A 23,765-nucleotide genomic window follows, 5' to 3' on the forward strand; every position below is an offset into this window, starting at 1 on the left:
GCAGTTGTACAGGGCCTTGGTGAGACCACACCTTGAGTATTGTGTGCAGTTTTGGTCGCCTTATCTGAGGAAGGATGTTCTTGCCATGGAGGGAGTGCAGCGAAGATTCACCAGACTGATACCTAGGATGGCAGGAATGATGTATGAGGAGAGATTGGGTTGATTGGGCTTATACTCGCTGGAGTTTAGAAGAATGAGAGGGGATCTCATTGAAACTTATAAAATTCTAACAGGACTAGACAGACTAGATGCAGGAAGGATGTTCCCGATGGCGGGGGAGTCCAGAACCAGGGGTCACAGTCTAAAGATAAGGGGTAAGCCATTTAGGACAGAGATGAGGAGGAATTTCTTCACCCAGGGAGTGGTGAACCTGTGGAATTCTCTACCACAGAAGGCAGTTGAGGCCAATTCATTAAATATATTCAAGAAGGAGTTAGATATATTTCTTAAGGCTAAAGGGGTCAAGGGATATGGGGAGAAGGCAGGGACAAGGTACTGAGTTTGGATGATCAGCCATGATCCCATTGAATGGCGGAGCAGGCTCGAGGGGCCGAATGGCCTACTCCTGCTCCTATCTTCTATGTTTCTATGGAATGCACTGCCTGATAGGGATACAGATTCAATAGTAGCATTCAAAAGGGATAAACACTTGAAGGAGAAAAAATTGCAGGGATATGGGGAAAGACCAGGGGAGTGGGCTTAACTGCATTGCTCTTCGAAAGAGGTGGCGCAGACTTGATGGGCTGAATGGCCTCCTTCTGTGCTGTACTATTCTCTGATTCTATGAATTCTAAATGCACAAAAACTGATCCACTCCATGCCACTGCTTGACACCAGTGCAATCACAGCATATTGGACTTTGTATTGCCTCCCTGAAATATAACTTGGCCTTTAACTGCTGTTTATTTATTCTTTGTTACGAGTGAATATATTTGACCCCACTAGTATAGTTATACATCGCATACCAATTGACATTACCAAATTAAAATACATTTCTCTCTCAACTATTATCCCAAACCTAGCTTTGTACTGAAAATGACTAGTATACTGGCCCGGATTTTGCGGTGGGTAATGATGGTGAACTGTCAGCATTCGCTGTCATTACCTCTCTGAAACTGAATGTAACTTCAGGATTTAGTGCACGCGCAGCTAAACGCAGGAATCCTGAAATTGCAGTCAGTCATTCACTGCTGCGCCACAGGCTGCGCTGTGGAACCCCCTAGAGCCGGCAATCAGTGAAATCACTTGATCTGACGAAAACTTAAGGTTTTCCGCGCTAATATCGCTGTTAAACTCCCCATTAAATGTTAAGCCTAAGCCTTGTTGGAATAGGTGTACCTGGGGTTTTAACTGTGTATTGACTGAACCGTTCTGGCCCTGAAAAACTAATTTTATATTGGTGGAATGTTAAATTTCTCCATTATGATAAACATTAGATTTAAAAAATAGAAGAATATTTAAAAAAAAAGTTTTTTCATGATATTTCAGCTTCTACCTTAACCCCGTGTGTATGTCCCAATCTTTATTTCACTCTTTGTAACAATTTTAAAAAGTGCAGATAATAGATAATAAGAACATAAGAAGTAAGAGCAGGAGTAGGCCATACGGCCCCTCGAGCCTGCTCCACCATTCAGTAACGTCATGGCTGATCATCAACCTCAACTCTACTTTCCTGCCCGATCTCCATATCCCTTGATTCCCCTAGAGTCAAAAAATCTATCTATCTCAGCCTTGAATATACTCAAAGACTCAGCATTCATAGCCCTCTGGGGCAGAGAATTCCAAAGATTCACAACCCTCAGTGAAGAAATTCCTCCTCATCTCAGTCTTAAATGGCCTACCCCTTATCCTGAGACTATGCCCCCTAGTTCTAGACACTCCAGCCAGGGGAAACAACCTCTCAGCATCTACCCTGTCAATCCCCTTCAGAATCTTGTATGTTTCAATGAGATCACCTCTCATTCTTCTAAACTCGAGAGAGTCTAGGCCCATTCTACACAGTCTCTCATCATAGGACAGCCCTCTCATCCCAGGAATCAATCTAGTGAACCTTTGTTGCACCGCCTCTAAGGCAAGTATATCCTTCCTTAGATAAGGAGACCAAAACTGTGCACAGTACTCCAGGTGTGGTCTCACCAAGGCCCTGTACAATTGTAGCAAGACTTCCTTACTCTTATACTCCAACCCCCTTACAATAAAGGCCAACATGCCATTTGCCTTCCTTATTGCTTGCTGTACCTGCATGCCAGCTTTCTGTGTTTCTTGCACGAGGACACCCAAATATCTCTGAACACCAACATTTGAAAGTTTCTCACCATTTAAAAAATATTCTGTTTTTCTATTCTTCCTACCAAAGTGAATAACCTCACATTTCCCTACATTATACTCCATCTGCCACCTTACTGCCCACTCGCTTCGTCTATCTGTATCCCTTTGCAGACTCTTTGGGGTCGATTTTCATTAAGCTGTCGGGAAGGAGGCAGGACTACAACTTTTGGGTTTTCGTCCCGCCTACATCGACGTCTTGCCAATCCACGCGATTTTCCCTTGATTGACCTTGTTAAGCCCGCCCAGCGGGCTCAGCAGGCTAATTAAGGGCCACCTGGCAACAGGTGACGTCACAGACTGAAATTTCATCTATCAAGAGGTCTTGACAGATGAAATGTCAGTGTTTCACAGCTGTTTGAAGCTGTCAAACACTGACAGTCTGACTTCTAACCTGAGTCCTTCTACACAGACTCAGTTAGAACTGTCACCGGCACTAAAAGCTGAAGGCTGTCATTTTTGACAGCTCGCAGCCATTTTGCTTTCAGTGCCGGCTGACTGATGGACTCCCGATGCCTACAGGAAGAAAGGCTATTAAGGTAAGTACAGGTAATTTAAACTTCTTTACACACTTTAGACACACCAAACACACTTACCTTTGCACTCATGCACCCATCACTCACCTGAACACCGACATCGCGACCCCTCCAAGTCCTTCAACCCGACGGCCCACCTGCTCTAACCTATCGTGGTTTGGAGCCGTCGGGAATCCCACACGACACCCCTCAAAATAGGGATTAGGCTAAAAACTGCCTGTTAACTACTTGTTAACAGGCAGTTAATTGACACTAATCACTTCCCGCCTCGGCGGGTCCCAGTGCGGGGCGGGTACCCGCCTCCTCTGAAACTTACGTGGAGGCTGGTTTTGGGCAGGATGGTGTCGGAACCCCCAAATTCTGGATTTTTGCCCCCCGCCCGCCTAAAAGCCCGCCTCACGGCACACTGAAAATCTAGGCCTTTGTGTTCTCCTCACAGCTTACTGTCCCACCTAGCTTTGTATCATCAGCAAATTTGGATACATTACACTTGGTCCCTTCATCTAGGTCATTAATATAGATTGTAAATAGCTGAGGCCCCAACACTGATCCATGCGGCACCCCACTCGTTACAGCCTGCCAGTGCTATTTTATTTCCTGGTTTGCTGTCCGTGAGAATCCTTCAATGTGATTGGCTGCTTAAACAGCCTGATGATATCACTGCTGCACTACGCTAGGATTCCCCTTTTCACAGCGCTACAATCAATTGCTCATTGAGAAAGGTAAAGTTCTCACCACAGAGATCGCAAGATCTCTGTGGCCAGCTTTCTTCGCGGTCAGTGCGATCGCCTTTGCTTTGCCGCTGATCGTAAATTACGGGCCTATGTATGTCTTACTCTACCATCATCATTGTTGGAGTTAGCTTCATTTTTAAATTCCCTTCTAAGAGGCATTGTACTTTTGAGGGTCTGTTACTCTCCAATTTCTCCCCTTTTCTGGACTGTAAGGCCACATAGTTCCAGCAACCAAACCAGAGAGCACATGAGCTGCCTCCAGGCCTTCACCAATATAGCTCTTCAGCCAATTACATGCAGAATACAAAGGTGGCTCAGGGATAACCATTCCTCTTGAGATCCTCTCGCTGACTGAGAGGAATCACTTGGTTTCCTTTGGCTTCCTTTCCAAAACGATGCAGCTGAGATCAGGAACTGAGCAGAGTGGGGATAAAGCCACGTCTCATGACCATGGGCATTGTGACCGTAATGGACTCCAACATCACACCACCCAGAATGCATTGTGTAGCAAGAGAAAGAGAGTGCTTAAACCATCCGTAACTATGAAGAGATCAGACCACATTCTGAAGAAATGCTTAATGCTCAATGAGTCGCAATGAATGAGCTCCCTGGCCTCTGCTAGAAAACACATGTGTCTGTAGGTCAGGCAAAGACAGGATCAGATGCAGCTGTGATGCCTTTCTTGTTCGATGCCCAAATATTCACTGAATAGATGGCCATGTGAGAGATAACTTGGGTGTAGTACTCATAAATTGCTGGTGCTCATGGACCCATACAGAAGCACTGCTTTCAGAAGAGGAGGAGGGAAAATTTGAAAATTGCAACAAAAAATGCAGAATCTCAGTGAACATCAATTCAACAGCATCTAGTATTTTTCCTTTTGTGATGGTGGATTTAGTCAGGGCTGCAAGATGTTGCACAATAGGAAGTGGGAAGACTCAAGCATTCTGATCACTGGAGCAGTAAAAGTATCCGACACCCAATAGTCTGAGTCTCCAATGTGTGAAAGGCACAGCTGGCCAGCATATCTAAGTCATTTTTGTTTGTTGAGTGTGCGCCTGTTCAACATGCAAATCAATTCCTTCTCTACATTTAGATTCTGTTACAGACTCAGGTGCAAGCCATTGTGTTCATAAACTGGAAAGTGCTACTCTAATGAATACTACTTGAAATGAATTAGTGCTGAAGGCAATCCACCAAATTGATTTAATCCATCCACCAATGCTTTCACCAGTATCAAATTTTAAAGACACAGCCACATACGGTAGAGCTGCAGAAAATATCCGAGAAGTCATAAAAGGCCAGATATTGCTGTGTGTGTAAAGTTTAATGAAAAAGTACACACAAGTGAACAGGAGAAAGCGGCAATGGGCTTTTCTTCCATTTTTATTGCTACCCTGAGTCTTGTTCCCATGGAAAAATGTGTGCATAAAAATTAGCTCACAAAAAAGACATGTTAAAGGACAATCAAGAGAAATTCATGGAATTTACTTGCGAGGTAGGAGATATAAATACAGAAAATAAGTTTATTACTAACAGTCATACCTGTGAGTTAGTTGCACAAAAATCGGGCAAGATTCCAGACTTTTGCTAAATCATTGACAAAAGTGAATGGTATAGTGGCGTTTTGTCCTGCAAATGGCATTGAGGCACACAACTACCCCAGGTAGTAAGTCAACATTACAAGGCCACAAGGACTGGGAATTTTCTCGGAGCTAAGCTCGCTCCATCGCCGCACCTTTGCTCAAAGTGTGGTGGAAACCCCGTTTGCAGGTAAATGGGGTTTCCACTGCACGTTTGGAGAAGTTACGGCGATGAATCACTTCGAAGAAATTCCTAAACAAGTTAATTATGGATGAGGGAGGTCATTCCACCCATGGATTCATTCATCCAGAGAGATCCTAATGACCCCTTGGGTCGCATCCAATTGTTTCTTAAATGAGTTCAAGGTTTTTGCTTTCACTACTCTGTCCAAAAGTTTACTCCACACGTTGATCACTCTTTGTGTGAAGAAGGATTCCCATATACTTTCCTAAAAGTATTTTTCTCTAGTTTGCACCTGTGACCCCTCTAACAACAACAACAACTTGTATTTATATAGCGTCTTTAACGTAGTAAAACATCCCAAGACGCTTCACAGGGGTATTATAAGATAACAAATTTGACATTGAGCCACATAAGGAGAAATTAGGGCAGGCTTGGTCAAAGAGGTAGGTTTTAAGGAGCGTCTTAAAGGAGGAAAGAGAGGTAGAGAGGCGGAGAGGTTTAGGCAGGGAATTCCAGAGCTTAGGGCCGAGGCAACAGAAGGCACGGCCACCAAAGGTTGAGCGATTATAATCAGGGATGCTCAGGAGGGCAGAATTAGAGGAGCGCAGATATCTCGGGGGAGGATGTAGGGCTGGAGGAGATTACAGAGATAGGGAGGAGCGAGGCCATGGAGGGATTTGAAAACAAGGACGAGAATTTTGAAATTGAGGTGTCACTTAACCGGGAATCAATGTAGGGCAGCGAGCACAGGGGTGATGGGCAAACGGAACTTGGTGTAAGTTAGGACACGGGCAGCCGAGTTTTGGATGACCTCAAGTTTACATAGGGTAGAATGTGGGAGGCCAGCCAGGAGTGCGTTGGAATAGTCAAGTCTAGAAGTAACAGAGGCATGGATGAGGGTTTCAGCAACAGATGAGCTAAGGCAAGGGCGGAGACGGGCGATATTATGGAGGCGGAAATAGGCGTTCTTAGTTATGCCGCGGATATGTGGTCAGAAGCTCATTTCACGGTCAAATATGGCACCAAGGTTGTTAGGGAGAGGGATGGAGTCAGTGGCTAGGGAACGGAGTTTGTGGCTTCAGTCTTCCCAATATTTAATTGGTGAAAATTTTTGCTCATCCAGAATTGGATGTCGGACAAGCAGTCTGACAATTTAGAGACCGTGGAGGGGTTGAGAGAAGTGTTGGTGAGGTAGAGCTGGGTGTCATCAGCATACATGTAGAAACTGACACTGTGTTTTCAGATGATGTCGCCAAGTGGCAGCATGTAGATGAGAAATAGGAGGGGGCTAAGGATAGATCGTTGGGGGCACCAGAGGTAACAATGCGGGAGCGGGAAGAGAAGCTGTTGTAGGTGATTCTCTGGCTACGATTAGATAGATAAGAATGGAACCAGGCGAGTGCACTCCCACCCAGCTGGACGACGGTGGAGAGGCGTTGGAGGAGGATGGAGTGGTCAACCATGTCAAAGGCTGCAGACAAGTCAAGAAGGACGACGAGGGATAGCTTATCTTTGCACAGTCACAAAGGATGTCATTTGTGACTTTGATGAGAGCCGTTTCAGTACCGTGGCAGGGGCAGAAACCTGATTGGAGGGATTCAAACATGGAGTTGATGGGAAAGTTGGGCACAGATTTAGGAGGTGACAACACGTTCAAGGACTTTGGAGAGGAAAGGGAGGTTGGAGATGGGGCATTAGTTTGCAAGGACGGAGGGGGGTCAAGGGTTGGTTTCTGAGGAGAGGGATGATGATTGAGGGAAAGGGGGACAGTACCTGAGGAGAGAGAACTGTTAACAATGTCAGCTAACATGATAGCCAGAAAAGGAAGTTGGGTGGTCAGCAGTTTGGTGGGAATAGGGTTGAGAGAGCAGGATATGGGTCTCATGGACAAGATGAGCGAGGAGCGGTCATGAGGGGAGATCGGAGAGAAACTAGAGAAAGATGTGAGTTCAGGGCTAGGGCAGGGGCTCTACTCCCGCAGTTTAAAGTAATATTCTGAGTTAACTGACCTATACCCTTAACAATCTTAGATACTTCCAAAAGCTCACCTCTCAGACACCTCCTTTCCAGGTTGAAAAACTTAAGCTTTTTCAGTCGTTTTTCATAACTTAGACCTGTGATACTGGCGATTAGCCAGATGCAGCCACTTGGATCAGAATAACTGGAGGAGTACAAAGCAAAACTTAAAAAGCACTGCTCGGGAATCTTTTAAACATAATTTGTAATTGTTTTGTGTGTTCGCTGAGAGTCAATCATGGATGTCAGTGGAACTCTGTGTTCTCTGGCCAGATCCCTGCAGTCAGCAGTATAACCCAGGTCCGCCAGCCCCATATTGCTCTTAGCAGCACTTGTAATATAAGCCCACTCTGAAATGCTGGAGAGATTTTTAATTGAACTTTGTTTTTGAGGTCTCTTACTTCTCAGTTAATATCCCAAGATTTTCTCTTCAAAATTACAATTGTCAGAAACCAGATGTAGACCATCCAGCTTTCACACATTTCATGTATAACACGTGCATTTTTCTTTCTGTTGTGCTGTTCTGTCAAGTGATGTTTCTCTTGTGATTACACGACTCCCACACAGCCTTTTATCCTGAGGTGGGAGACTGTCAGGTGCATGGTTAACAGTTGTGTTTTCATGACTATTATTCACTGGATATGCCCACACATTTTACAAACAGAGGGCAGTCCTGGGTGCCACACCGCAAACCAACCTGAACGTTTTCTCAAGTGTTGCTTTATAAATAGCAAAACCAAGGGGGGGCAACCAGCATTTATTAATCTATACACTCATATCTCATCTGACGTACATTTGTTTGATTTCCTAAGCTTTTGCAAATAGAGGAATTGATTTGCAGTTCTACTTTCCACTGCAATCAATTTGCACGTGTATTGTTTACGTATTATTTTCAATCAATATTAAATATTGTGGAACACACCTGTCCATTTCATGACAGACATGATAATTTAGTGTGTAGCTGATGCAAAATCACTGCAAATCAATCTCACGTGCGACTTTCAAATCAGATTTGGTACAAATTGGCCACAGTAGTGTCTAACTAGGTTGTACCAGCCAGAAACGAGTGGAAATTAGGTGCAGCACAACAATACATGGCACTATGTTTTAAACCTTCATCTAAAAAGTGGCACTAGTGTGCGAAATGAGATGCACAGAGAGACTACAATTTCCAGTTCCTCATGAGAGAGCTTCAGTTGGCTCCATCTCTCTGCTGTTCTACCATCTGTTTACTGGCACTTATTTATGCACTTGGGGGAAATGAGTGAAAATACTACTTTTAATTGAGTCTGTGTAATTTCAATCATCTGAGACATGCCCCATTATGCAGCCACTAATTTCACTGCTAAACATTGAAAATATCCAAGAGTGCAACCCAGGCGCAGAAAAAAATCAAACCTCCACTGTATCAGCATATTATGCAACGTAGCCAGAAAATCAGGACCTGTGTCACATAAACTGGGCAAGTATTGATAGCAAGTTAAATCAAATATAAGATCACAAGATAGATAGAAGATAATTACAAAAGAGGAGAGCCATTTGGCCTATTTTTAAGTCATCCACCCAGAACAACCCTACACACTCTCAATTACTGCATCTAATTGTTTATTAAATCATTCCAGGATTTTCGCCTACACCACTCTGCTTGGACGTCCATTCTACATATTGATTCCTACTTGTGTGAAGAAGAACCTCTTATATCGGTCCTAAAATTATTTATTGCCAGTTTGAATATGTGTCCATTGCCATGCTTCCACAGTTTAATTTAAAATAGTATTTTAGGTTAACCTTTTATATACCATTTACTATCTTATATATCTCTATAAGATCACCTCTCAGACACCTTCTTTTGAGGCTTAAAAGTCCAAGGGGGAGAAATTCGACTTCCGGTCAAAACAGGTGCGAAGATGATGGTGCGGCCACTCCGCCTGCCTGTTCACGCTGGCGTAAGACCTGAACCAATTTGAGTTGCGGGCCTTATTTAAATACCGCTACGGGCACCCCGCTGAGCAGGATTGCTCTTCCAGGCTCCACAAAAATAATGTGTGCCAGTGTCTCCTTGGGATCCCACCCTCATTGATTGGTTTCCCCCCCAACCCGGTCTGTTCATTGCTGCTCTGTATTGGTGAGACATGTTCAGTGTTGAATCTGCTAAAACTCCTTTCAATTTCATCTTTAGCTATTTCAACACCATTCATGGAGTACATGTGTTGCTCATTTTTCCTTCCTAGGTGCAGTACTTAACATTTGTCTGCATTAAATTTAATCTGCCATTGTTTGGCGCACTCACATATTTTGTTTACCTCATTCTGTAATTTCTGAAACACCTCCTTCAATTGCACTGCTCTTCCTAATTTGGTATCATGATGCAGGTTGTTCATGTGAATTAGAAACAGTAGTACTCCAAACAGGGAGCCCTGGAACACATCATTCAGTACTTCCCCTACCTTGACATTGTTCCTCTATCTAGTATCCATTATTTTCTATCCCATCAGTCAATTGCTGGGCTTTACCCTGAATCGACACAGCTTTAAAATTAACTAGTAGCTTTTAGTGTGGAACTTCACCAACTGATTTTTTTGAAGTCCAAGTACACAACGTCATAGGGTTTACCACGGTTGGCCTGGGTTGTTACTTCCACAAAAAAGTCAAGGAGGTTGGTCAGGCAGGATTTTCCTCATCTAAAGCATTGTTGACTGCTGTTTACTAGGACAATTTGGAAAAAATAATCCTTAACTTTATTCCTCATAATCAATTCCATTATCTTTCACGGAATTGAAGTAAGGCGAATGGATCTGTATTTGCCTGTGTTTGTTTTGTCACCCTTTGAATATGGTTACATTTGCCAGTTTCCAATCTCCTGGTATCGCCCCAGTGTTCTGTACCTCCCTCATTTTGATTTTTAGTGTCACAGAACTCTCCTCCTTATTCTCTCTCAACACAATACAATCTAACTCTGGGAATTTATTTCAGACTTAAATCTCCTTTATACAGTAATGAATTTGTAAATGTTGCCATGGTTACTGTTTCTGGTAATGGCATGATGTACATTTCTTCCCTTGTGAATATTGTGCAGAAGTAATCAGTCAGAATAATTATCACGCTATTGTAGGAACGGAGGTTCCTATCAAAAAGACTGAGTTCGACTCAGGTAAGTAAATTAATGAACTTTAATGAAATCAAACGAGTTTAAACTGGAAACTGCCAGGACACATCAATAACAGGTCTATTCTCCTTGAGGGCTCCACGAGGACTGATCCCCTGATCAGGAGAGTGATGTCATGATGTCATCACGTTCTTCCCGCCATTGGGGCATCACGTGACTAACGGCATGATGTCATCACGTGCTGTAAAGGTAACTGGGCATTGTACAGTCAAACAGTGTAATTAAAGGTACAGGCACAGACAGTAACTACATTGCTGTTAAAGGAATTATGTACAACCGCTCTGAGTCCTTTAGTGGCTCCGCCACATGCACCCCCCCGGAATTGTCTTTAACAGAAAAGGTGAGGCGAGGAGGAGGCCTGATGAGCCTGTCTGATCGACTTCGATACCCTGGTAGAGGAAGTTGACAACCGGTGGACACGTTGGCAATCGGTGGCGGCTGAGCAGGCGTGGCGACCGCAGTCGGTTGTCAGGCGGCTTTGGTTGATCAGGTGCGGCGGCAACGGGCGGTCGGCCACGTTTGGGTGGTTGAGCGAAAATGACAGGGTGGTCCAGGTCCAGGTGAGCCGGCTTCAAGTGGTCCACTGAGATGTGATCCAGTTTCCCTCCGACGTCGACCAAAAAGGATTTGTCACCCGGTTCGATGACACAGAAAGGACCAGTGTAAGGAGGCTTGAGCGGATCCCGGTGAGCGTCGTGTCGGATGAAGACATACTCCGCATTCTTCAGTCCCGGTGGTACGTAGGAGGTCTGCAAACCGTGATTGGACGTAGGTATCGGGGCAAAGCATCTGGCCGCTTCTTGGTGGCGAATGAGTTGCCGGGAGGCGGACCATGGCTCTGTGGGAGAAGGGAGGAAATCTCCTGGTACACGGAGCGGCTGGCCATAGGCAAGTTCAGCCGAAGACAATTGTAGATCATCTTTGGGCGCCGTACGGAGACCCAACAGGACCCATGGGAGTCTGTCCACCCATCCTGCGCCTTGAAGACTGGCCCGAAGAGAGGCTTTAAGCGACCTGTGGAATCGCTCCCAAAGGCCGTTTGCCTGCGGATGATAGGCGGTGGTGCGATGAAGTTTGGTACCGAGCCCCTGAGCCACAGCGTTCCAAAGATCCGAGGAAAATTGTGGCCCGCGGTCAGAGGAGATGTCCGCCGGTACCCCGAAACGGGCGACCCAACAGGGGATGAAACATCGCAAAGGAGCGTGGCACCCGTGGCCTAGAAGACGACGTCGGTCACTTGGAAGCTAGAGGGAACGGTTCGATATGATTGGACCTCCGAATCCGAACCCTGATCTGCCGCCATGAGGGCGTAGTCGATTCCCAGGTGCACCGCGTGGACCGTCGCACGGGAGAGGCAATCTGCCACCAGGTTGTCCTTACCAGACACATGTTGAATGTCCGTGGTAAATTCTGCCGACGTGGTGGAAACCAAAGGAATTGCCTCTGGCCACCTAGTGGTGCGGTCCACTATGGTAAGGAGATGAGTATAACCCTGAGAAGGCGGAAGCGGCCCCATGAGGTCCGCATGCACGTGGTCGAAACGACGCTTCAGAACAGTGAACACAGCTACTGGAGCCTTGACATGACGCTGGACTTTGGCCTTCTGGCATACGACGCAGGTATTAGCCCAGTCACGGACATCGATGTGCATACCTTTCCAGATGAACTTGGCTGACATAAGCCATTGCGAAGCCTTCATCCCTGGGTGCGACAACCCGTGTATGGCATTAAAAACCCTCCGGCGCCATGTGACTGGCACTATGGGACGAGGAACTCCCATGGAAACATTGCAAAGGAGCGTGGCACCCGCGGCCTGGAAGACGACGTCGGTCGCTTGGAAGCTAGAGGGAACGGTTCGATATGATTGGACCTCCGAATCCGAACCCTGATTTGCCGCCATGAGGGCGTAGTCGATTCCCAGGTGCACCGCGTGGACTGTCGCACGAGAGAGGCAATCTGCCACCAGGTTGTCCTTACCAGACACATGTTGAATGTCCGTGGTAAATTCGGAAATGAACGTCAAGTGACGTTGTTGACGAGTGGACCACGGTTCGGTAGTCTTGGCCATGGCGAACGTAATGGGTTTGTGGTCGACAAAAGCCGTGAAGGGGCGCCCCTCCAATAAAAACCGGAAATGGCGAATGGCGAGGAAAAGGGCCAGTAGTTCCCTATCGAAGGTGCTGTACTTTTTTTCATTTGTTCGCAATTGACGGCTGAAAAACGCCAGCGGTTGCCACGTGCCGTTGGCCCACTGTTCTTGCACCGCACCGATGGCGTAGTCTGATGCGTCGGTGGTAAGGGCGATAGTAGCACCTGGAAGTGGGTGCGCCAGCATGGTTGCGTTGGCCAAAGCGTTTTTGGTGTTGCCGAATGCCTGGCTCATTTCAGCTGTCCAGCTGATTGGGTCTTTACCGGACTTGCCCTTGAGGGCCCCGAACAAGGGTTGCATGAGTTGAGCCGCCTTGGGGACGAAACGGTGGTAGAAGTTGACCATCCCCAGGAACTCCTGCAAGGCCTTGACTGTTGACGGCCGCGGGAAAGAAGCAACCGCCTCAACCTTTGTCGCCAAAGGGACGGCGCCGTCCGATGTTATGCGATGTCCCAGGAAGTCGATTTGTTGCAGGCCGAACTGGCACTTGGCCGGGTTGATGATTAAACCGTGTTGGCTGAGGCGCGTAAAGAGGGAACGCAAATGGGAGATGTGCTCCTCCTTGCTGGCACTGGCGATGAGTATGTCGTCAAGATAGACGAAAAGGAAACGCAGGTCTCGAAGAATGGAGTCCATTAAACGCTGGAACGCCTGTGCTGCGTTCTTTAAGCCAAACAGCAGCCGCAGGAACTCAGAGGCCAAAAGGGGTGATGACTGCGGTTTTCGGGACGTCTTGTGGGTGCACTGAAACCTGGTGATATCCATGGACAAGGTCGACTTTAGAGAAGATAGTATTTCCCGCCAAGTGGGCCGAGAAGTCCTGGATATGCGGGATCAGGTACCGATCCGAAGTGGTGGCATCGTTGAGGCGTTGGTAGTCACCGCATGGCCGCCAGGTTTCGGCACGATGTGGAGAGGCGAAGACCAGGGACTGTTCGATCGCCTAATGATGCCGAGCCGCTCCATTGTGGCGAACTCCGCCTTCGCAGCTGCAAGCTTGCCGGGTTCGAGCCTTCTAGCCCGCGCATAAACCGGGGAGCCAGTAGTGGTGATATGATGTTCAACACCATGCTTCATCGCTGAAGAGGAGAAGGTGGGCCTTGTCAGCTCCGGAAACTCCCCGAGGAGCCGCGTGAAGTCATCTGGAGGAGGGAAAGCACAGGCAATGGAGCGCGCCACGGAGGTACCGTGGAAGCACAGGATCGAGTGGAAGGTGGCCGCGTTGATCAGCCGGCGGTGTCGGACATTGACTAGCAGGCTGTTGGCACACAGAAAATCTGCCCCTAGGATAGGCTGTGAGACTGTAGCCATGACGAAATCCCAAAAGTAGCGCTGACCGCCGAAACAGACTTCGACCCACCGCTTTCGGAACGTTCGAATAGCTGCGCCATTAGCCGCTACGAGGGAAAAACCGAGGTTCCCAGTCTGCATGTCGAGCTTCGACGCAGGTAGAATGCTACACTGCGCCCCGGTGTCACAAAGGAAACGGCAGCCCGAGAGGGAATCGGTGATATAGAGGAGTTTCCCCGTAGAACCGACGGCCATCGCCACCGCGGAACGCCCGTTAGACTTGGTCATCTGTCGCCAGGGATGCCGCCTGCGCCTTCTTGGTTTTTTTTTTGCGAAAAACTGCAGGGGGAACGGCAGCATCGTGCTTTCGCGCCGAAACGGGTGTGGTAGGAGCACCAGCCCGCTGTAGGAGAAACCGGGACCACGTCTGTGGGGGGTGGGCGCCTCGTGGCTGCGCAGCACTGCTGGGCAACCGTGAAAATCTTATCGGCTTCGGCCGCAAGCTTGGTGCAGTCAGTAATGTCGGAGCTGGCCAGGGCAGCCTGAACCTGTTCAAGCAGTTGATAGAGGAAAAGCTCCCGGAAGATGAAACATTCCAGTTCAGCACCCAAGAGCGTGAGCATTTGGCTCATGAGCTCGGACGGTTTGGAGTCCCCGAGGCTGGGCAGCGTGATGAGCCGGCAAGCACGCTCCGACTTTGATAGCCCGAAAACCTGAAGCAACCGCGCCTTAATTGCATCATACTTGCTGTCAGTAGGAGGACTACCGATGAGGCTGATGATCCGGGATGCAGTTGCGCTGTCGAGGGCGGAGACCACGTAATAATAACGGGTCTGATCCGCGTTGATGTTCCGAATGGCGAACTGGGCTTCAGCCTGGATGAACCAGGCGTCTGGTTGTTGCTCCCAGAACTGTGGCAGTTTCAGCGTGACGGCGTTCGTGTCCATGTCGAATCTTCCACGAAAATCGTTCATAGAAGTCGGGGTCACCAATGTAGGAACGGAGGTTCCTATCAAAAAGACTGAGTTCGGCTCAGGTAAGTAAATTAATGAACTTTAATGAAATCAAACGAGTTTAAACTGGAAACTGCTAGGACACATCAATAACAGGTCTATTCTCCTTGAGGACTCCACGAGGACTGATCCCCTGATCAGGAGAGTGACGTCATGACGTCATCAAGTTCTTCCTGCCATTGGGGCATCACGTGACTAACGGCATGACGTCATCACGTGCTGTAAAGGTAACTGGGCATTGTACAGTCAAACAGTGTAATTAAAGGTACAGGCACAGACAGTAACTACATTGCTGTTAAAGGAATTATGTACAACCGCTCTGAGTCCTTTGGTGGCTCCGCCACACTATGCTCATTCTCAGTTTCAAGCCCATTTCCAATTGCTTCTCTGACCATCCTTTTGCTTTTGTAGTACTAAAGGAATTGTTACATTTTACCGCTGCAGCCATGCTTTTTTTTTCTAGGACTCTTGGGCCTAGAAATTGGGTTGGGGCGCCAAAGTGGCACCAAAGTCACCTGAGCGCAGGATTTAGCGCAGCGTTCGAGGCTTTAGCGATCATCAGATATTCAGTTTTATTGCCCCTAGAGGGAGACGGGGCGAGGCTTGAGGCGCGCCGCGTCCCTCTTAGGGCGCTGAAACGGAATATTGCAGCGCAACGTGCCGCAGCGCCACACGCTGCGGCACGGCATGCTGCGGTACTGCAGGCCTTCCTTCCATTGTTAAGGGGGAGGGGCCTGCAACAGCGCGATCCCCGCTCGCGAGTGCCGGCAAACAAGCCCGGCACCAAGGAGAAGAGAAACAGCCGGCAATGCCGCAGGGGGGGGGGTCAGGAGGCCGGGGACGGAGGTGCTGGCAGGCGGCCGACCTCCACCTTAACTTGAGCCGCTGCTGGCACAGCAAGGCCCCGTGAACCGGGCGCGGGTAGCGAACGGCGCAACTGCGGCGTTCGCTACCAAATATCGCGAACGGGGCGCTGCGCACACCGATGACGTCATCGGTGGCGGCGCAGCGCAAATGGCTAATGCCACCATTAGCGCCCCTGCTGAATATCGCAGGAGGCGCAGCCAGTGGCGCTACAGCCACTGACTGCCTCTTTAGGCGCTAACAGGTGGCGCTACTCACCCAATTTTTCCCCCTTAGTCCTCTGATAACTCTTTTGACATGTTTCTGCGTGATCCTGCATTTGTCCCAATCAGCCCCTTTCCCTTGTTCCCTACAGGAATTGTAGAGGTCATTTTTCTTCTTTATCTCTCTTATTATTTGTTAATCCATTTAGGTCACACTTGTTTAGTCTGAGCTTGGTGATCTTATGAACATACAAAATTGAGTGTGCAGAAAAAGACCAGCTGGTCCATCAAGCATGACGCACACTCTTGATGATAGGTGCATCATTATGAGACACTTCCCCCCCCAGCCATGTGACCTCCTGGGAGGCGCAAAAAAGAGAAAAACCCAGTACCAATAAGGGAAAAATTAATCTGGAAAATTCCTCTCCAAATCTCTCGGGTGAATGAAACCAGTCCAGATCATTACACGGACAAAGTGATCTGTAAAACCACTTACTTTCTATATCATGGGATCTCTGCCCCAGTCAAGATCCAGTCCAACTCTCTTTTGAAGGCATGAGTTAGCACCCACTGCAACCAGCTGGCAACACATTAAAGAGGCTTACTATTCTCTGGGGAAAAAAAGAACTGCCTAACAGCCAGCCTCTTCCTACTCAAGCATAGTTTAAATGTCCTTCCCAATCTGTCAAGCTGGAATAATCTAACAATACACACGCTATAAAGCCCTTTCATTATTTTATTAACCTCTATCAGGTCGCCTCCAAGTCTACACTGCTCTAAAATAAATAGACCCAGCTCCTTCAACCTATCTGAGTAACTAAGGTTCTTTAAGCTAGGAATCATTTTTGTAGCTCTCCTCTTAACCGTTCACAAGGCCACTATATCACCCACCACGTTAGGGGACCGAAACTGTGCACAGTACTACTAACCAAAAACCTGCATAATCACAGAATAGTGTCCTTTGATTTGTATGAGATGGTTCGATTAATACTGTAAAACCCAATACCCTGTTAGCTTTAGCTATAGCTTCTCTATATTGGTTTTGGTATTTATTTGTTCTGCATGCCCAGCATATGTTTTTAAAGCTTTTGTCCTACATGCCCAGCACATTTGCTTTCTACTGAAATGTTGATTCTCCTCCAACCTACTTAGAATCAAAGAATCTTAGAGCGCAGAAGGAAGAGATTCTGCCCATCGTGCCTGTGCCAGCTCTTTGAAAGAGCTATCCAATTAGTCCCACTCACCTGCTCTTTCCCCATAACCCTGTCATTTTCTCCCCTTCAATCATTATCCAATTCCCTTTTGAAAATTACTATTGAATCTGCTTCCACCACCCTTTCGGGCAATGCATTCCAGATCATAATAACTTGCTGCATAAATTTTATATCTTCATCTCGCCTTTAGCTCTTTTGCCAATGACCTTAAATCTGTGTCCTCTGGTTACCGACCCTTCTGCCAGTGGTAACAGTTTCTCCTTATTTACTCTATCAAAGTCTTTCATGATTTTCAATGCCTCTATTAAATCTCCCCTTAACCTTCTCTGCTCTAAGGAGAACAGTCCCAGTCTCTCTACGTACCTGAAGTAATGTTCTACCAGTGCTACAGTGGATGTTGTCAGCTTTCTGTGACATAGTGGTGTGGATAGTTTTGGAACTGAGGTAACATTCCTCCTGCTTTGTTCTTTGCCAGCTGCTGTGCATCAGATGTTGGATCTCTGAAGTTGCTTGAATGGGGCTTCATCAAATCCAGTACTAATATGTAGGTATGGATGTATGAGTACTGAATAAACAACAATGTCTAAGGTGCTTATTTTACATAAGCGGCTGCATTAGATACCACACTAAAGTGGATAATCAATATTGCTGAATTGTTTGCATTTGAAAAGCGAGAAGAAACATTTGGTGGCAGAGTCTCATTAGAGAAACAGACAAAACAGAGGTATAGAACTTAGATGACAAAGATTGAATGCAGCCATATCTCTAATGCAGACTGCTTTTACATGTTGGTAGAGTCCACAGATATCAGACAGCATACATTCATTAGACTAATCAAGAAATCATGCAACACACAGAGAAATTTCTTCCAGTTGTGCATACTAAGGGACGGAGCAAGACTGACTGGCAGCGGGCACCATGCGTGCAGAATAGATCGTCAAATACTAGATAAATCATGGATTATTTTTCACCAGTGCTCCTTTTTACACCTCATAACCACTGATTTACATTTTTTAAAATTAATTCATGGGATGTGGGCGTCGCTGGCAAGGCCAGCATTTGTTGCCCCTCTCTAATTGCACTTGAGAAGATGGTGGTGAGCCGCCATCTTGAACTGCTGCAGTCCGTGTGGTGAAGGTATTCCCACAGTGCTGTTAGGAAGGGAGTTCCAGGATTTTGACATAGTGACGATGAAGGAACGACAATATATTTCCAAGTCAGAATGGTGTGTGACTTGGAGGAGAACTTGGATGTGGTGGTGTTCCCATGTGCCTGCTGCCCTTGTCCTTTTAGGTGGTAGGGGCCACGGGTTTGGGAGATGCTGTTGAAGAGGCCTTGGTGAGTTGCTGTAGTGCATCTTGTAGATGGTATACACTGTGTGCTGGTGCTGGAGGGAGTGAATGTTTAAGTTTGGGGTGCCAATCACGCGTGCTGCTTTGTCCTGGATGGTGTCGAGATTCTTGAGTGTTGTTGGAGCTGCACTCATCCAGGCAGGTAGAGAGTTTTCCATCACATTCCTGGATGTGATTTGATGATGGTAATGCCATTGAATGTCAAGGGGAGGTGGTTAGACTCTCTCTTGTTGGAGATAGTCATTGCCTGGCACTTAAGTGGCAAGTAACATTTGCGCCACACATCAGCCCAAGCCTGAATATTGTCCCGGTCTTGCTGCATGCGGGCACAGACTGCTTCATTATTTGAGAAGTTGCGAATGGGACTGAACACTGTGCAATCATCAGCGAACATCCCCACTTCTGATCTTATGATTGAGGGAAGGTCATTAATAAAGCAGCTGAAGATGTTTGGGCCTAGGACACTGCCCCGAGGAACTTCTGCAGTGATGTCTTGGGGCTGAGATGATTAACATGTATAGGTGTACTATCTGTATGTCACTATGAAACTGTAAAAAGTTACAAGCAATTTACTGTAACTTACTCTGTAGACTAATGTACGCTAAACATGGTCTTATGACTCTATGGGCTGGATTTTACCAGCCCTGAGGAGGCGGGTCTGGAGGCAGGACTGCTGGGAAAATCCCCAAAAATGGGAGCGGGTCTCAAACCCGCTCCCAACCCACCTCCAACCAATCTTCCCAGGAGTTGGGTCCCCGATTTGCGCAGCGACCCAACTCGTAGCAGCGGGAAGAGGATTCTAGCCACTTAACTGCCAGTGTCGGAGCAGTGAATGACTGACCGCAGCTTCAGGATTCCCGTGCTTAGATGCGCAAGTGCTAAATCCTGAAGTTCCCCGTCATTACCCACCAAAAATTCCAGGCCATTGTGTTAAAATGTTCCACATTTTCTAAGCTTGCATTGAAAGGTTCGTATTATCTAACCTCCTCTGCCTCACAGGGATTATTTGCACTGCACCAAGGAATTGTACTATTGCTGCAAGTGACACAGGAAATCTGTTGATATGGAAATGTTGTACTTCCAATGACAGCTGTAAGCCAGTCAGAAAGAAAAACATTGAAAATTGAAAAAAGTTAGAAAAACATGTCAAACCTGAAAATGTCACTAATATTTCAACTCTTATGCCAAAAGCGATATCAATACTAAATCATTCCTACTGTTATTAAGCTAAGATGTCAATATAAGAAAGTTGCTAGAGGCACAAAATATTTCAACCTAGTTATGAACTTGGTGTATTGGAACTGGGACCAGTCATAGAACTACTACATATGAAACCACCATAACAACTTGCATTTATGTTGCATCTTTAATGTAGAAAAACATCCCGAGGTGGTTCACAGAGGTATAATTAAGCAAAAATGGACCCCAAGCCAAAAAATGAGATATTAGGAGGGGTGACTAAAGGTTTCGCCAAAGAGATGGTTTTACGGAGGGTCGAAAAGGAGGAAATTGAGGTGGAGCGGCAGCGATTTAGGGAGGATATTCCAGAGCATGGCATTCCCTCCCATGAACACTCAGCTTGTTGGAGGTTAACAGAGAAAAAGATAATTAGAGAATGCACAATGGATGACAGTGAAATACAAGTTTATTTTCACAAGTGACAAAGATCTGATCATTTATAGCAAAAAATTGTGTACCTTAGAATACTCATGGGCCTAGAGTTTCCACACGGGCAGAATTCAAGTGAAAGAATAGCAGCGCACAACTCACACCGACCCATCAAGAAGTAGGCTGATCCCACCATCATTTCTGAGATCAGCCTAATTACCGTAATGATAACAGTTTCTTAGTGTTAGCAAAATCTGTCATTTGGGTGGGGTGGTGTGGGGCGGGGAGATGGGGAGACTAGCATTCATGTTGCGGGGTTTAAAGGACTGCAGTAGTTCAAAAGGACCACAACACAAAACATTTTTTTTAGCTGCAGAACAGAATGCAGGTGCTGGTGATGTACGATGGGTGAAGCAGCACTTCGGGGAATGGGGGAGGCTGTGGGCTGGTGCTTGATGGGGATGCTCTATTGGTACATGGTCAGCAGGATGGTCCACACCCCTGGTGTCATCTTTCCTTTTCTTGTACTGCACTCCCGGGCCACTAAAGCCTTCTCCACTTTGCCAGATTTTCCATAGCTCCCTCCCCCTGTGCTATTTTGCTGTAACAATTTACCCATCTTCTGAGTCTTGGACACATCTTTTGTTTCTCTCATTGTTGCTTCCTTTTGTTTTGCCTCATTATCACTTCTGTCATTTCAACATCTCCTACCCTCCAACTAATCGCAGACCATTCCTTTTTTATCCCCACCCCCTTTTCTCTGGCTCTGTTCCTCCTTGTAAACTGTTCATTTACAACGTCTTCTAGTTCTGATGACAGGTCATTGACCTGAAACGTTAATCCCACTTTCCTCTGTCCGCAGATGCTGCTGCGAGTTTCCAGCATTTTCTGCTTTTATTTCAGAATTCCAGCATCTGCAGTATTTTGATATTTCCACTGATTTTTTTGGTAAAGTTACTAACAGGAGTAATTTCAATCCCAGATATGCTGGCCGACTTCCAGCTAATCTAAAACGTATTGTCGAGCAAAGTAGGCTTTAAACCATCAAAATAAAGACCTCCAGCAAAATCATAACAGTGTCATCTACAGGTCCATCAAAACCCATACTTTATTTCAGGTATAGCAATACAATTTACATATTAAATAACACTATAATAGAACAATTTAATATAATTTCCAACAGAACAAAGCAGATTTTTTCAAGTTACAAAACACCACATTTTCAAATGGGTCATGAGACAAACGTATTCAGCAACTGCCTAGATCTATTCCTATTGCACACACCGACAATATAGTTGAAAATACCTGCAACTTCGACAACCACTGCCCCCAAGAAGTAATATATGTTGAATGCCTTTGAAATGTGATGACACAGTATTCATGGTACTACCTCAATGCACATACAGCTTTCCACATAGCCACCACAAAACTATGAAGGAGTTGAGACTAGAAAAAAATTAGCTTTATATGAAAATATAAAATTCTGTGATTATATACCGTAGATACAAAGTCCCCATAAGATGCTTGTTTAAGCAACAAAATATTTACAGTTTGATTGTATCTGCTACCCTAAAGAATGAATAAAGGTTATGATTTTCAAAACATGATGTTTGAACTATCATTGTTTTTGTCTAAAATGCTGAAACAAAATTCTTTTGAACACCACTACCCCAAATGTTGGAGAAACATGAGGTTTTTAAAAAAATTCAAAAATCTCCCCTTTGTTGAGAAAAGTTTTTTTTTCTTTTTTAAACTTTTTTTCTTGAAAACAGCTCAAGCTTTTTAATTCCCTAAAAGTCTGATTCATGTTTGCCTCATCAAATGTTTGACTTGTATAGAAAATGTCTCCCACTTTGTGAAAATACCTCTTTTTTTTAACAAAAATTTTGAAACTTTTGTTTTCACTTCCAGGTAGCAGTTTTTTTTTAAAGATGTCATGTCAGAGAGAAGCCTGACAGCATTTTCAGTCCAGCATTGCTATGTTCTTCCCACTATGAGAACATAGCCACATCTGCAGATAACTAACCGAATATCACACATGACTCTTATGTACAAATATGGTCAACTCTTTAAAAAGAGAAACCATACAATTCTAAATTGTAATTAAGGTATGTACGTCTGTGTGAACAGTTGATTCAGTATGTAGAATTGTCCTTTCATTAAAAACAAATATGAACTGGCACCTTGATAATATTAACATTCATCTTATTGAGTCACTTATTGAGTTTGCAAATAAAAAAATACACCCTGGACCTAAGAGACAGTTTAAAAATAATTAACAAGACAATTAAAACCATATTTTTGAGAAAAAAAACTCCTACATTCTGCTGAGAACTACTTTATATCTTTGGTAAGTTAATAAATTCTGCTCCACTGTCATTTTAAAAAAATGTTTCAAATCGTGTATTTTCAAAAGACTGATTATTGACAAGGCAAATATGCTACATTATTGGTGCAGCTCACACACTATTTATCAATGGTGTAATATTATCAGATGCACCCTCACTTTGGACCTACACAACCCACTGTGCAAAAGCATGTGTCAATCTGTTTTTTTGTCATATCAGTCCTTATCTCCCGCAAAAAGAAACCAACTCAGAGTGTTCATATTAACCCTTCAAAAACAGTTACTAATGCCGAACATTCTTGCAAGCAAGATGACTGTTTCCCTTACTAAGATATTTATGCCTTTTCTGCCATACGCAAAGTCAACATTTTCTCCACATATCCCCAGTTACAGCCTGGTGCAGTACAAATATATAAAACTTCAAGAAAATGATAAATTAATAGCTGTACCCATACACTTGGCCTACAGTAATCTACTTTGTAGTTAAGAGTTACATTTTTCAATGTTTATACTCTAATCACTGGAATGTAGGAGGTTATATACTGGTATTTTACAAAAACTTGCCAGGTTCACGTGATGTATTACTTAAATAAAGATTCAAAAATACACCACTATCTGCACAAACAAAGATTCTCTCTGAGCTGGTCAACAACCAAAATGTAGAATGGTTTTGTTTGCAGAATTACCTTAAAGCTGTCTCCAGACACAAGTTACAGAGGATTGCAGACAGAATTTTTTCATGGATTTCTGGGAAATTACAGATTTTGTATTAGGTCTTTATAGGCAGTAACACTGATCAGATAGTGCAAACTAGAACGAATTGTGTTTTCATCTTGTGAAAATAAGAGGTGCAAATACTCAGCAGGATAACAATAAGACTCAGAATGGTTAAAACAAACATCGAAAACTCTCATCACTGTAAAAAGTACAGTCAGGTTATCATTAAACTTGGAACCTGGCAAAAAAGGCCTCAAAAGTTCATTCAGTCCTTAAAAGTTTTTCAAATGAAGTGCCATTTGCAAAAAGCTTCAAATTACACAAGAGATTCCATGCTTTCTGCTGGGTCCGATTCATCGGTGATAATAATGGTGCCATTTTTGTCAAATGGTGAGGGGCCGTTTCCATTCTCTTTTGTGCTGATTAAGCTGAGCATTGCTTTATATAGGAACTGATACTGCTCC

General features: G+C 45.3%; 1 protein-coding gene across 1 annotated transcript in view; it reads right to left on the reverse strand.

Annotated features, from left to right (window-relative positions):
* Positions 1 to 21,308: 21,308 nt before the first annotated feature.
* The window catches only part of LOC147111056 (receptor-type tyrosine-protein phosphatase gamma-like), a gene marked incomplete at its 5' end in the record, with an annotated part of 521,022 nt that continues 518,565 nt past the window's right edge, over positions 21,309 to 23,765 (reverse strand). Inside the window, one exon of the mRNA XM_085999999.1 lies at positions 21,309 to 23,764. Within this exon, the coding sequence (XP_085856125.1) occupies positions 23,618 to 23,764 (147 nt within the window). The remainder of the gene's footprint in view (position 23,765) is intronic.

The sequence above is a fragment of the Somniosus microcephalus genome, chromosome 11 (genome assembly GCF_052327205.1).
Source record: "Somniosus microcephalus isolate GS21.2 chromosome 11, FLI_Smic_1.0, whole genome shotgun sequence".
Lineage (NCBI taxonomy): Eukaryota > Metazoa > Chordata > Chondrichthyes > Squaliformes > Somniosidae > Somniosus > Somniosus microcephalus.